This window comes from Chelmon rostratus, chromosome 2 (genome assembly GCF_017976325.1).
Source record: "Chelmon rostratus isolate fCheRos1 chromosome 2, fCheRos1.pri, whole genome shotgun sequence".
In the NCBI taxonomy this organism is placed as follows: domain Eukaryota; kingdom Metazoa; phylum Chordata; class Actinopteri; order Chaetodontiformes; family Chaetodontidae; genus Chelmon; species Chelmon rostratus.
In genome coordinates, this window is record NC_055659.1 from 4,482,129 (window position 1) to 4,497,593 (window position 15,465).

At 43.5% G+C, this 15,465-nt stretch overlaps 1 protein-coding gene across 1 annotated transcript; it reads right to left on the reverse strand.

Annotated features, from left to right (window-relative positions):
• Nucleotides 1-3,191: 3,191 nt before the first annotated feature.
• pck1 (phosphoenolpyruvate carboxykinase 1 (soluble)) lies at nt 3,192-8,793 on the reverse strand. Its single transcript, XM_041948240.1, has 10 exons — nt 8,678-8,793; nt 7,927-8,217; nt 7,117-7,301; nt 6,084-6,287; nt 5,741-5,928; nt 5,465-5,627; nt 5,121-5,345; nt 4,852-4,983; nt 4,650-4,745; nt 3,192-4,408 (listed from the first exon to the last, which is right to left on the reverse strand). The coding sequence occupies exons 2-10, from the start codon at nt 8,148-8,150 to the stop codon at nt 3,951-3,953; spliced, it is 1,875 nt and encodes a 624-aa protein (XP_041804174.1). The 5' UTR covers nt 8,151-8,217; nt 8,678-8,793; the 3' UTR covers nt 3,192-3,950.
• Nucleotides 8,794-15,465: the final 6,672 nt, after the last annotated feature.

Consider the following 15,465-nt stretch of genomic DNA (forward strand, 5'->3'; position numbering starts at 1 on the left):
TTCTCTCCACCAAGGAGGTTTAGCTTTCAGTCCGGTTTGTTGGTTTCTTTGTTTGTCTGCAGGATTACAGAAAAAAACGCAAGTACCAGTAATCCTCTGGTGTAGCCGACATACAGGAAGGAGTCATTATGGCAGTTTTTTCTCAAACTTCAGTGTTGCTACGTAAATACGCACATACTATGCAACTAATAATACTCTTACACTCTTAACGTGAAATTCCAGTTTTGGGGATACATCCAGACACATAAAGTGGTTGCACTTGCAGATTTGCATATCATAGTAGTGTGGACTGTTGGGCGTTGGCGGTCTGCGCTCTCCCTCTGGTTTATATATGGAGTTGAATTCTTGGATTTTTTTCCTCAAACAGGTTTTTGTTTTTCTTCTAAATTCAACCTTTCCAAAGAGTCGAGTTTTCTTTTTTTTGACTGGGGTGCAGTGACCTTTCTTATTCTTCTCATTCCTAGTACACACACTCCTTCTGTGATGGCAGATTATTTAAGACTTCAAGGACTCAGTTTCAGGGAAAAATAACATGATGCATTTTTCCAGTGTGAGTCCCTTCAAGCTGTGCTCCTCTCTATATTCTCTCCAACCCCACCTGGACGTTAATGAAGCTGCAGCTTCACTAAAAGCATCTCACAGTTTTTACTTTTGTTGAGCGAATCAGATTGGTGGCTAAAAATTGGGAGGCAGAGTGACTTCTAATCCTTCTTTAATGCCAGTAACCTGTTTGTAATTCTCAAATTCAACCCGGGACTAAAAGAACATCACACACAACAAATTCCTGCACAATCTGCACGCCTGATTGAAATCAGCCTCTGAATACTTCACCGCGTTGTGTTTTGTTCTGAGAACCCTTCGCTGAAAAACATTACAACAGCAACACGGTACATGAGCACATGAGCACACAGGATTTGCATCACAGATAGTGTCAAAAACAAGTGAGTGATGATTAACTTCTGTCACCGTCATTATCTTCATGTCTTACACAACAGCAGTGAACCATGGGACAAAAACATGTTTCCTCAGACAGCCGTCCAGCTAACTGCACCTGAATTCTGTGGGAAGTTTTAGACAAATGAATGTATTTTTTGACACATGTGATGTTTTTGCATGTGTGAACCTACATTATATATGTTAAAAACATGCACTGTAGTATGTTTACTTTAGTTACTTTATATGGCAAAAGCGTTTGGATATATGTGTGTATACATATTTGTGTGCATAATGCATTCCTGGTTAAACAGACGAGGTGATTTTAATTATTTTTAGCTGATTAGATTTCCAATCATTGTCGGTATGGAAACATTGTGAGAGAGATAAAATAAGATATTAATTTATTTAGCCCTCGCCAGACAGCAGCAGTAGTAGCATGAATATAAAAGGAGACATATATGAGATATATGATACATATATATGGAAACAATGTGAGAATAAAAGATAATAAAAGGTCATTTACACACACACACACACACACACACACACACACACACATATATGTCTAGGCCTGGTGTGAAAGACAAATATGTGATACTGCAGAAAAAATATGTAATAATGCACATTTGCACATTTTGCATGGATTTAATAAGATATTGAAACATAAATCACACAGTAGTTTTTATGCTTCCTGACCTCTCCCTCATTCAAATTACACCTTTATTATTTTTATTTGTACATGTTGTCTGGTGATCTCACATTAGTTCCAGCCAAGCTCCATGTTCAGTCTGAAAACACCTGAGTGGGAGTGAAAAGACTTATGATTTTTATTTTTATACTGAATCAAAGTCATCTAAAGGGGTCTTGATAAGATAAGATATATATGGACAATCCGACTATTGCACACTGTTATTTTGCACAACTGCACTACTATGCACATATTTAACTGCTCAAATGTTTATCCTGTATTACAGATGTTTATCCTGTATAGCCAGATGTTAAGACGTTTATCCTGGATAGCCTAGTTCCTTATTTTTACTTCACTATTTTTTCTTATATTGTTGTTTTGTATTTTGTAGTGTATTTTTACCTCCAACTTGAAAGTTGTTCTTTACTAGTGAGTTGATCTCTACTTGTAAGTTGTTCATTACTTGAAAGTAGTTCTTGTTCTTTTTTGCATGCCCTTGTGTGTCCACCTTTTGAGCTGCTGGAACTGCAAATTTCTCTTCGGAGATGAATAAAGTATCTATCTATCTATCTATAAGAGTCTTGTGAGGTCTTCATAATTAGGATTGTTGTTTTTTTTTAAATTACTATTAAGTAAATATCTTAACAGCCTGAATGCATGGCACTTATAACTCTTAATCATCACATTCTCTGTGCAGCCAACATACTGTTGTTTAATGGCGAGGTCTTGGTTTTACCCCCCTGACATCCATTGATAAACATAAAGTCAGAGGTTGAGAAAAAATTTTAACTGAAGGTCCACTTCGTAAATTTGCATTTACAGCAGACATTTACTGAACTTTAATTAAATTAACTTTTAAATAAACTTTAAAATAAATTAAATGTAAGTTAAGCTCTGGGTTTAAGGTTTATCTGAAAAAAAAATTGAACTTTTACGCTTCATGGGAGCAAGAAATGAAGCTCAGGTGAAAGTTCAGTCAGGACGATGGTGCTGAGACCTGAAGCTTCGCTCTCAAACCATCCTGCATTCACTCCTCTCATCCTCGCACTCGTAATGCCTTTGCAGTCATTGTCTGGGGTTGTCAATTGAGATATCAGCTGTTCTCATCAGCTGATCACATCTGTCCAATAGTAGAGCGACACACCTTCACTCACCTTCAGCCTATCATCTCTCTCTGCCTTGGTTCTTCATGCTGCTGTTATGCTGCACCCCTCCACCTCCCCATCAAAGCCCAGTCTTTGAAGATCTTCAGCTTCAGCCGCCGCCACCACCACCACCAGTGTCTGGACTTGATCTTATCTTGCTGCTGCTCAGGGCGATGCCCCTCGATTATAAAACTTCCTGCAGAATCTAAACGACTTCTGATGAGACTTAATCATCACATCGTCTGTCACAATGAACAAATATCTTTACTTCTTTCACTTGTTCTCTCCTGATTGAAATACTATTGATGGTGAAGTTTGTGGTTGCAGATCTCATAGAAGAGTGGAGTATTGGTGGAGGTCTCCGGTGTTTTTTTTAATAAAATAAAAATAAGACCAGATGAAAAATGAAACAGAATCACTGATAACTTTAAATACCTTTATTATTGTCTCCCCTCTTCGGGGGCTCAAGATTATGACAAAACAGGGTTCAGAGATACCAACAGACAACAGTGTACAAAAATAAATTAAGGCAAAAAAATAACAATCGGAACAGAAAACATACACTTCCCTCATGCTCGAGGGTCAAACATCTCTGGACTCATTTACTCTTTCTGCGCCATACAAATGGAAATGATGTGCGTTCATAATAAGTTATTATTAAATAGTGGAATTCAGACAAACAGTCGGACAATACATTGGAACAACAATGACGACATGTGACTGGATGGACAGGAAACATTTCCTGTTGAAACCATCAGTCCAGACTGGCATCACCTGGCTGTCGTACTGACGACGAGCACGGCGAGGAATGTTGTCTCAACATCCCAGGCGGACTTTAAAAGAAGCTTTTTCAGAATAATTATTTGAAAAAAGGGGGAGGATTTCTAGTGAGAAAAGGAAACACAGCAGTAAAAGTAATAATCAGCGGAGAATTGATCCTCTGTCATGAAGGTTCCACCTCAAAGAAGAGAATTTTTTAAAAATCAGAGTTCCTCAGTACAACAGTGACAATTTCCAACATGGTGTTGCAAAAATTACTAAATCTCTGGTCTAGAATTTCTGATATGTTTCTCTAGAATTACTAAAATTCAGTTCTAGAATTACACACAAGCTGTTCTAGTATCACCACCATCCTCCTTCAGAGTCGCTAACATGCTTTCCTTTCCTTCCTTTTCCTTCCTTTACATCTGCTTCACTCTCTGCTGCAGGAGCTCCAGCTGCCGGGCCATCTCGTTCGGCAGGTCGTCGTTCACCTGCGTGGTGAAGTACTTCCTCACCTCCTCCACCTCCCTCTGCCAGAACTCCTGATCCAGGGAGAACAGCTCATTGAGGTCCACGTCCTCCTGCAGGCCCTGGAGGTTCAGGGAGTTACAGCAGGGCAGGTAGCCCACGGCAGAGGGCATGGCGCCAGCCTCGCCGTTCACCCGCCTGAACATCCAGTCCAGCACCCGGATGTTGTCGCCGAAACCGGGCCACAGGAATCCGGCGGTGGGGCTCTTGCGGAACCAGTTGACGTGGAAGATCTTGGGGAGCTTGGCGCCGGGGCGGTCGGCCATGCTCAGCCAGTGAGACAGGTACTGTCCAAAGTTGTAGCCGAAGAAGGGACGCATGGCGAAGGGGTCGTGCATGATCACCTTGCCTGCAGAAAAGAGGAGGGATGAGGTGAGCATCTTTTCAGTTCTCTCCCAGAGCTTAAATCTATCTTTCTTTGTTGGAATGTCACAAAACCAGCATTTGTGGCTTAGTATTTTGTTAAATCTAATAGATATCCAGGCAAACAGCCGTTTTCTGACTTCATTTCAAAGATCTAACGCTGCAGTCCTGAGGATAGTCCAGATTTTGGTCAGACTCAAGTATCTTGAGGCAGATTAGGTACTGACCTTTGTGCTCAGCTGCAGCGGTGGCCTCTGACCTCATGGCTGCTCCAACAAACACTCCGTGCTGCCAGCTGAAAGCTTCGTAAACCAGAGGGACACCTGAAGGAAGCAGAGATTTAAGTTGGATCAGAACTATCTGATTGGTTTCTCATATGTTTTTCTACCAGGCTTGTGGTTTCAGGTTTTCCACCCAGTTCCTGCTCACCTTCTGGCCTGCGCCCTCCGAAGATGATGGCCTCAATCGGCACTCCCTCCGAGGATTCCCACAGTGGGTCGATGATGGGACACTGACCGGCCGGAGTGCAGAAACGGGAGTTGGGGTGAGCCGAGGGTTCACCTGAGGAGCGAGAAAAACAGGAAGGAAAGTTTTATTTCACAAGATCGTGCCCTTACTCTTAAAGTGTGTGATGGTCTCTCGTTTTATCATCCTTCACATCACAGAGGTTGGCTGAAGAACATCGAACAAACTCTCACCATCCTCTGAGCTCCAGGGTTTGTTCTTCCAGGAAGTGACGGTGACTCCCTCTGGCAGTGATTGGTCCATTCCTTCCCAGTACACGCCGCCATCGCTGGTTTCAGCCACATTGGTGAAAAGAGTGTTTTTGATGATGGTCTCCATGGCGTTGGGGTTGGTTTTGGCTGAGGTGCCGGGCGCAACTCCGAAAAAGCCGTTCTCAGGGTTGATGGCACGTAGATTGCCTAGTGACAAGAAACGAAGAGGAAAATATAAATTGTCAGTAACAGAAGTGTTAGTTTGTAATATAATTATGGTTGTAATCTTAATGTCCCTGATGGTGAATTGAACTTGAGTCCCTCACCTTGATCATCGAACTTCATCCAGGCGATATCGTCTCCCACACACTCGACCTTCCAGCCCGGCAGCGTGGGGCAGAGCATGGCCAGATTCGTCTTCCCGCAGGCGCTGGGGAAGGCGGCTGCCATGTACTTCTTCTCCCCAGCAGGGTTGGTGACGCCCAGGATCTGAGCAGGAGAAACATTTGGTTTGATGAGAATGGACAGGTCGTCGTAGGAAGTCCCAATGATTTGGTTTATTTGTCTCTTAATTGATAAATCCTTTTCTTTTCATTCCTTACCAGCATGTGCTCTGCCAGCCAGCCCTCCTCCTTGGCTATACGTGAGGCAATGCGGAGGGCAAAGCACTTCTTCCCCAGCAGGGAGTTTCCTCCATAACCGCTACCGAATGAGATGATCTGCCTGCGGTCTGGGATGTGGGCGATTAACGTCTGGTCGGGGTTACAGGGCCAGTTGTTCACCAAGGGCTCTGAGAGAGGAATCAGTAGATTTGAATCAGTGGACAGCACTTGTTTCAGTAAATTATACTGATATATTTGTAATGCAAGTATTAGCAGTAGTCGTAGCAGTAATGACAGTATCATTAGTATTCAGCACTGCCTCGAGTTGACGTTGTCGACATACTCTTGAGCGGCAGAGGACAGCCGACGGAGTGCAGGCAGCGGACGAACTCGCCAGTCCCCAGAGCGGACAGCACGGCCTTCCCCATGCGGGTCATCACCCTCATGCTGGCCACCACGTAGGGAGAGTCCGTCAGCTCCACCCCGATCTTAGAGAGGGGGGACCCTACCGGACCCATGCTGAAGGGGATCACATACATGGTGCGACCTGAGGACAGACAGTCAGAGATGTCAGCGTTTGAACTGTGCTGACGTTGTGGACTTCACTGCAGCTGATGAGATGTCCGTTATTGTCTTTAAATGTATCAAAGCATCAGCTCTGAAAGCTAAAACTGATCACTTCACTTTAGCTTTAGCTTAGCATTAGCTATGACTTTCTGATGCAGGCCTGAGGCGTTTGTGCTTTCCTTCTTGCTTATGCACCGCTGCACTTCTTTTAGGTTGTTGTATTTTACTTGATTTCATGATTTCATGCATTCTGTGTAATCTATTTTTCATTATTTTATTTTGTAGTTTTATTTTCCATCTCATGTTATGCATCAGATTTCTTTTCATCCTCATTCTATCTTACTTTTTTACCATCATTATCACGTGGGTTTCATTCTCCATCTTATTTTACTTTTTTTTGTCGTTGCATGCATGTGATTTCTTTACACTTTGAGAGGCAATTCCTGCATGAAAGCTTATTGTATTATTATTAATGTTGTTATTATCAGAAAATTGTGGAGCCAATCAGTGAAAAGATAAAAGTCGTCTGACCTTGTGCACACTTCCTGCTAAAAAAAATAATTTTCAATGTGTCTTCTCTGAAATAAGTAACTTTTGTTAAGTTGAGGAGGGGAGTCCTGTGCATCCCTCATTTCAAACTGAAGCTTGGTTGTCCTACATACTTCACATCAAGAGAGAGATTACCACTTCAGCTGCCAAATAAGATCTACATATATCACAGTGCTGTATAAGAACTGATTATTGATAAGACAGAAAATCTCATTCAGACTGTTCTGTCTGGTTAATACTGAACATCCTCTCTGTGGTACCTTTCATGCAGCCGGGGAACCTCTGAGCCATGGCTTTATCGAACTCCTCCGGGGACATCCAGCGTCCCAGTTGGCTGACCCCGCCGCCCAGAGGTGTGGGCACCGTGTCCCTCTGGTCCTGGGTCACGATCACAGTCTTGCTCTCCACGCGAGCCACGTCCCTCGGGTCGGTCCTGGCCAACCAGCTGCAGGAGGAGGAAGGGGGGAATGGAGGTAGGAGGAGAAAAAGGAAGGAAGAAGGAGAGGGATGGAGGGGAAGAGGCAGAAAGGGGAAGGAGAGTAGGAAGACATTAGAGCTTCTTTTTGATTCAGATTTGACATTTTAAAATTCCTTTTTTGCAAAGTAGTGGGATAAGTTTAATGTTGTTGTTGTTATCTGAAGACAAGTTCATGCCAAAGGCTGGAGGAGACTCTCCATGTTGACTGTACGCCTGCAGAAATGTTGTTTGAGTATGTATTTGCTTGGGAGCAGCTAATCGGCTTGGGAGCTTTCTGACCGAGCGAGCCGGACTTACTGGTTTGTCAGAGTGAAGAGAGAATTGTTGTTTCTCTAAACAGCTGCTGACGGTCGACTGATGCACGTTGTCTTAAACAACAACATGACGGGGCAGTCTGCCAATTACTTTGAGTTACCGCCATCTCAGGAACAAAAACAACCACAGCAATGACCGCTGACTGTCAAAAGCGCTTTACCTCTGCTTCACCTCACGAAGAAAGATCAAAATACAGCTAAAATTTAAGAAAATGTCCTGTGATTATATACATTTCTCACCCAGAAACCACCTAAAATACAACTTAATGTCAACCCACCAGTTCTCATATTTGCTGAGCTTCTTGATCATCCCTTGCTCCTCCAGCTGGGTGAGGATGGCACGGTTCTCCTCCTCCGAGCCGTCACAGATGTGGAGGGAGTCTGGCTGACACAGGCTCACGTTGGCATCCACAAACTCCTTAACGGCCGGACTGAGGGCACTGAGATCGCCCTGCAGGATCCTGGGCCCGCTCTGGTTCTGGGACTGGAGCTGAGGAGGCATGGCGGAGGAGTCTGGAGAGAGAGAGAAAGAGAGCCGAAAGACGGAGAAAGAAGAGACGAGAGGAAGTCTAGGAAAAGAAAGGAACGAGGAAGAGGGGTAAACATGAGGACAAGGAAGGAAAAAGGAGGGTAAGAAGGAGGAAGAGAGGACATGAGAACAGCATAATAAGGGTAGGGAGGGAGGAGGGTGAGAAGGAAAAGAAAGGACATGACGGGTAAAGGGTGATAAAGGGGGGCAGGGGTAGAAGAGGAGAGGCAAAGACAGTATAATAAACTGTTCAAATTTTAAATACGTCCTTCAGTTAACTTCGTTATCCACCTTTCTTGACTCCGGGCCTGTTACGAGCCGCTAGATTTCACCTCATTTCTGCTGTTTTGCACTAGAAACACCTCAATCTTCATCAAATATCTAGAGACGGCTGCAGCCTCCAGGTCAGACAGACTCCGGGTGATGCAACAGCATCCCGCTGCAGAGCTTCTCACATTCAACATCCCTCCACACATGACATAGAAAGAGCATCCGGTTACCTTCAGGAGCAGGTTCAGAGCAGAGCGCCTTTAGCTTGGCCTCATCTGGCGACGATGTTTTCAGGAGAGTCCAGCACTGTTTCTACTCCTCAGTGAGTTGTATCACTGTGGAGAACTTGTTCTCTTTATACTCCGGGGAGTCCTGCAGGAGGAGGGAGGGCTGGCGTAGGAGGGAGGAGGAGGAGGGGTGGGTGTGTGTGTGTGTGGGGGGGGTGGCTCATCCTCTGGGTTATTTGCATGAACCTGTTGTTCTCTGCAGATGTGAAAAACACGGTGTTGCAGACAAGTGAATCATTAATCAGCAAAGCGACGTAACATTCTTCACATAACCGGTTTCCTCTGCCCTCAGCTGAGTCAGATCCCAGAGAGAGACAGACAGCTCTGTCCTCGTCACTGGCACTGTCTCCCTGCGTAACACGCTCGCCCTGAGAGGAAACAGCCGGGCCGATAACGTTGAAAGCTGAACCAGTCTGAATTCAATTAGTCCTTTTCTGGGTTTCAGAGTGTTAATTTCAATGCAAGCTGGGTAAAGTTTGAAATCAAATAGCAAGTAGTAAAGAACTAAACAGGTGTGTTCATATCCGTCCCTGCATTATGTTCTCAGGTGTAAAAGAAAAGTGCATTTGCATGTTTTTTTTTTACTCTTTTTCCTCTAGTTCAGCTAAATTCGTCATCTCTCATTTCTTTTCTTTTCCTTTTTTGTTTTCGGTTAATCATCATATAAGAGCCGTGATTTTTTCGGAAAAACACTTTTGTCATATTTTTCCCTCCCTCCCTGTCCTCTGGGTGTGGAACCCTCTTGCGCTCTCGCAGCAGCTGTTGTTGAACTTTGACCCACATTGCGAAGTCGTGCAAGTTCAGAGTTCGGCATCGTCAGGCCGGCGTGTGACGCGGGCAGCGTCTTGGCTGGCCTCCATTTCATTGGCTGGCGGACAGGGGCTTGCCCTTGTGTGGTCAAAGGTCAGCCAAGTGAATGTGTGTGTGTGTGTGTGTGTGTGTGTGTGCAGCAGTTAAAAGGAATCTTTGAACAAAGGCAAAGACAAAAGTTATGAGAGTTGCAGTTGAGTTAAAGTTAGAAGTGTTCATATTTACTACCACCACTTGTATTAGTTACAACAGTAATGATGGCAATCTTTGAAGTGGCTGATATGTTGTATATATGTACAGGAATAATGTGAAAAAAGTGAGCTTTTATTTTATCCTGAAGAAAAATGCTTTGAAAATAACCAAATAAACAAAAATTAGAACAATATTTGCATATCAAACTAACTTATGGCCCTGAATCATGATGCATTTTGTTAATTTCAGAGCTTCAGATCTTTAGTTGCACATGTGAAAGCTGCGATGCTTAGTCTGGCTGTCGAGGTTGGCAGATTGTGAAGAGAGCAATGTGACTTGACAGTGAGTTTCATTTCCTTTTATAATGTACAAACTGAAGATTTTATGAAGCGTTCTGCTGTAGAGACGGTCGTTTAGTTGTTGAAGTTTGCAGACATGAAGGTCTGCTTTCTTAATTGATGTTCACTGTCTGCACTGATGTTTCAAAATGTGCAGACTTGTGCATCTGGCTCATATTAATTTGAGGTGTCTTGTAAGCGCATGTGAGCTGAATACACAGTACTTGTGTGCATGAAACTATAAAAACCTTTCTAAAAGTCGCAATAGTACAAGTAGTTGTGTTTCAGATGCAACAGTAAAAGATAGAAAAGTGCAGTAATTGTACTGTAGCATTAATCGCACAGTACCCCAGTAGTACCATTAGTAGTATCAGGAGGGGTGTAGTAGCAGCAGTATTTATACTTAATTGCTGCTGTAGTAGTGGTGGTAGCTGAAGCTGTAATTTAAGCATTGATATTATTTCTAAAAACAAGACTTGAGCTCATTTGGCAGCTTTGGCAACACTGAGCAGGCGGATGTGAATGTGCCCCGTCGCACCTGAACTCGACCTCAGCACCGATGCAGCAGCCTGCAGTAACTGCACAGGAGTCTGATTTAACACTGCACACGATGAGGAACAGACAGGAAAGAAAAGTGCACAATAAAGGCACTTAAAGTTACATAAGACCCTCAGCTCAAGTGTTTTATGAACAGTGCTGCCAGTCGTGCTCTACCCTGTCAGCAGTCGTAAAGCACAGACACCCAGAGGATCTTTAACCCCGCGGTGTTTGCTAACATTTACACCATCAGAGCGAAAGACTTCAAGCGGCAATGACGGACACTGCTACCAACAGAAGAAGCTGATTCATGACAACTGTACAATAATCATGGCACTTAATAGTTCCTAATGTTTTTACATATATTTTCTTCTGTGGTTAGAGAAGCGAGGGACCAGGGGTTCAATCCTGGACAGGATGAACCTGAGTGTGGAGAGTGAAAGCCCCAACCTGCTGCTCGGTGGCCGGCTGATGAGGCTGTGGCTATACCTGCAGCTTCCAGGTGTGAATGTGATCAGGACGTGCAAAGCGCAGCTCAGTGAAACTTCTTCATTCAAATAAAAGTTAAAAAAAAAATAATCAAGTCCGCTTAAACACAAGTGCAGTGGGATGATACTGCTGCTCTGTGTCTGTTGGAGGCGTAAATTAACACCTTTATGAGGTCAGAATATGCTTGTTCTGCAGCAGGTGCCCAAAAACATAAACACAGAACATAAACATGCTCATACGAATCCATTTAATTTATTTTTTTTTTTTTAACTGTGACTAAAAAATACAGAGCAGGAGGTTTTACATCTGAAAAATAAATTTGTTGGGTGTGCTTTGTGAAACATAAATAACACAGTTGTTAATCCTTTCTGACAGAAACTCAATTAAAAACAGCACAAAGACAATATATTTAATGTTTGAGCTCATCTGCTTCATTGATCATTGTAAATATCTGCTTATTCTGAATGTTTCAAACTAGTTGTGACAGGAGCAACAAAAGACTGGGAAAGATGTGGAACGCTCCAAAAACACCTGTTTGGATCATTCCACAGGTAAACAGGTTGATTGGTAACAGGTGATAGTATCATGATTGAAAGGCTCAGTGGTTCACAGCGAGGATGGAGCGAGGTTCAACACTTTGTGAACACATGATTGGATAAAGGAGATTAATACCTGGACTCAGGAACACTTAAGAAAACTGATGTCTGTTTTCTTTTAAACAGAGATTTGAATACAACCTCTCTGCACTCACAGTCTGTTGATGACTGTATCATGCAGCCAGATTAGCAGAACATCAGTGTGTCACATGTGATGGAAACTCTCGGCTCTATGACAACAGCGATAGCACAGACTGAGCTATCAGATAGCGTTCAAAGGAAATGTTTTGAAAACCGAGACAGAGTTTGGTCTATTTATTAATCATGACGTACCGTCGATGTGCTGCAACACAGAACAAGTCAGAACAATCCAAGTCAGAGAATTTAGTCCTTTTATTCCACCCATGTTTGTTCTTGAATGCAGATTGCACATTCTGCAATATTTTAAAGTTTCCATCTTATTAGGTGCAACTAGCTAAAACAGATGCAACCTTATACAACAGAATGTAGTAGATGCAGAGCAGCCCCCAGCCCCCTTAGCTCATTAGAAGTTAATGAGGCCATTATGGCTTCTGGAAAAAAGACACTTCATGAATGGAGTTTCTCTTTGTTCCAGTTCGGGGTCACATCCAGCAGCCAGCACTGCAGCACCGCAGGACACCTCCGCTTTTTGACGATTCCTCCTCGGTGTTATTGTGTCATTGGTTCACCAGTGACCAATGGTTTGTCAGATGTGGTATCTTTAACGTCTGAAAACAACAGATGAGGTGAACCCTCTCATGAGGTGAACAAAACCTGAGAGGCCGGATGGTTTGGATTGAATGATAACATGAAGAAGGATGATGAAGGATTGATTTCAGTTTAAAACCTGTGTGTGTGTGTGTGTGTGTGTGTGTGTGTGTGTGTGTGTGTGTGTGTCAGGGCGGTTCAGCCCATTTACTAGCTTTCTGAGACAAAAACACCGATAGAACAACGCTGACTGAACAACTTTCGTCATTAGCAACTTGCTCAACAGCTGATAATGATATTTTGTGAGCTGTCCCTCTGTGTGTGTGTGTGTGTGTGTGTGTGTGTGTGTGTGTGTGTGTGTGTCACTTGTTGCTGTATTTGTGAAAACCAAAAATCACTGACAAATAGTTGATTGATGAAATTGATTATTGTAACAAAACCAAGTGTTGCGATGTGGTGAAAACGCAGTAGATGACGTTTCCATGTTGGTGACCTGGTTGTGTGTGACAGGCGTCCTCGCGGGACAAAATGTTTCGAAGCGATTACGACATCCTCTGATATGGTTAGACATTCAAAACGTCCACTGCGTGACGTGTCAAACATAAGCCAGGGCTTTGTGTTAAACTGGCACAGGGAGATATGCTATCTCCAGTCTGGTTGTTGTTCTGTGGGTTTGCAGCTGGCAGGACTCTCATTAGCACTTCCAAGAACGCTGCCGACTGAGCAGAACAGACATTTCGACCGTCGGCGTTACAAGATGTCACATCATTTCTTCTATGAATTAAGTCACTATGTTTGTCTTCAAGATACTGGCTTTGGTTGAATGGTTTGTATGGACACATTCTCAGACTGTGATCAATAAGAGTCTGATCAGACTGATTTATTTGCACGTTATAACTCGTGAAAATGCTCTGCTCGAGTTAGCCTTGCTAACGAACAGCGACCTCATGTAAAAAGCCACCGATGCTGATCATGTGATCAGACCCTGATCGGTGATGGGAGTGGAATGAACAGTAAATTTAGCCACACTGGCAGCATGAGTCTGTTGATGGTACACCACTTTTTAAAAATCTGCTGCTTGGATGGTTCATCCTCGTGACTTTTCCTCCAGCGCCACCATGAGGTTGACTTTTCTGGTTTTGAGTGAAAGATCTCAACAACTGCTGGATGGATTGCCATGAATTTTGTTACCGATGTTCATGCCCATCTAAAGGATGAGTTTGCTAAGCCTCTTAAATTTAATTTCCAACCAACCGTGCAATCCCACCGGCCTCAGCTCTACTCTGTGTTTACTACTAATTAGCTATTCTTAGCACGCTAAAGATTGTGGACATAGCAAGCTTTATATCTGCTGAACATCAGCGCGTTAGCATCCTCACTGATGGTAGCATTTAGCAATGCACCGCTGCAAACCCTCACAGAGCTGCTGGCATGGCTGGAGACGCTCAGGCTCAGGGCTCGGATACTTTGCCCTCAGTCACTGTATATACTCATAAACAGTATACACAGAACACAATCTGTATCATATCTATAGATAATCTCACTGTTTATCTCTGGTTTATGGTTGGAGGAAGAAAGAGTTTGACTATCTGTTAAGAAAAAAGCCCAGATAACACAGGATGAGCAGATGACATACAGACAAGCAATTAAACTGAACACACCGGCGGCTGTGAGTTCATAAAACCCCTGAAGTGATGCAGAACACACACACACAGTGCAGCAGGGTGAATATATGACAAAGTGAAAGAGGTCCACCATTTAAAAAACAGCTTTTAAACGATGATGGACAGTAAAAATCTACATGTTTCAACTGTGTTATGAACCTTCACAGCTTCACAGATACACGTTTAGAATGAAGTGCTGTTGTTTGATTTAGCTGTGATGATAATTCAGCTTCAGTTTGGTCACTTTAACGGACTCAGACCCAGACCAGCTGCACACATCAACATGTCATGGCGAAACTTGTAGTTCTGTAACTGCCATTTTGATCAATACCATCCAAATCTGACCAGCAGGTACGTGAGATTGTTGGGGTGCAGGAGGGCTGCAACAATTATTTTCAATATAAACTAATCTGCCAGTTTTTTTTTTTGCTCAATTAATATTAATCCAGAGCCCAATTCTCAGAGTCAGGGGGCATCTTGACAGTCCAAAACCTAAAGATATTCAATTAGTTATCATATAATATTAACAAAACCACCAAAGATTCATACATGAGAGGCTGGAATCTGGGATGTTTTTTCAGGGGGAGACCCTCTTTGTCATAAGACTCATTATTACCTGAGCCTGCAGTTTGTGGTTATTCATGACAATCTGGACACACCTGCAGGTTTTGGGTCTGGGTGTTGCCCTTCAGGTTCAGGCAGGTGAGACCGTAACCTGGGGCCACCTGGCCGGTCCATCCTCACGCCTTCCCTCTCTCACTCCATCTCTGGCTGGTATCCCCAGGCTGAACAGGCTTTTCACTCAGGCCTCTCAGTCCTGGACCATCAGCCATCCTCTCTCTCTCTCTCTCCTGACTGTCAGAGCCTCATTCCAGATGTTTTCACCTGGGTCTTCGTCCTCCAGGATATCCAGCCTCTCCTCAGATCCCTCTCTCTCTGGGTGTCTGTCCTTTTCTCTGTATGGATGATGTGCTTGAGTTTTGTCTCTGATGTGTTTGCTCTTCCTCAGGTTTCTTCCGTTTTTGGGGTCGAGGAGTTTTTTCTGATCTGAATCGAGAGTCTAATCTTCAGATTACAAAGAAGCAAAGCTGTGATAATGGGCTACAGATTGTGACCTGCAGAATGGTCTGATATGAAAGTGACTCCTGGATCTGTGTGGAGAGGAAAACCCGCCTCCCTCACACAGGTTGGTGCCACTGTTGGAAAACCCTGCAGTGATACCTAGTGGACTAAAATAGCAGTGACACATCGAGGAGAGTACTGCTGCTTCACATGGTCACTGTGCAGCACCACAGTGGATTGTGGTTAATGATAATTCTGCTGGATTAATCTAATTTTAGCCTTTTATAGAATTCTTTGGCAGCTAATTAGCTGAT

Excerpts from the sequence above, each read along its gene's own strand:
- pck1 (XM_041948240.1), bottom strand. The coding sequence starts at position 8,150 with ATGCCTCCTCAGCTCCAGTCCCAGAACCAGAGCGGGCCCAGGATCCTG. Across the intron at positions 5,628-5,740 it reads GGCTGGCAGAGCACATGCTG|ATCCTGGGCGTCACCAACCC; the intron begins GTAAGGAATGAA and ends TCTCCTGCTCAG. Across the intron at positions 4,746-4,851 it reads CGGAGGGCGCAGGCCAGAAG|GTGTCCCTCTGGTTTACGAA; the intron begins GTGAGCAGGAAC and ends TGCTTCCTTCAG.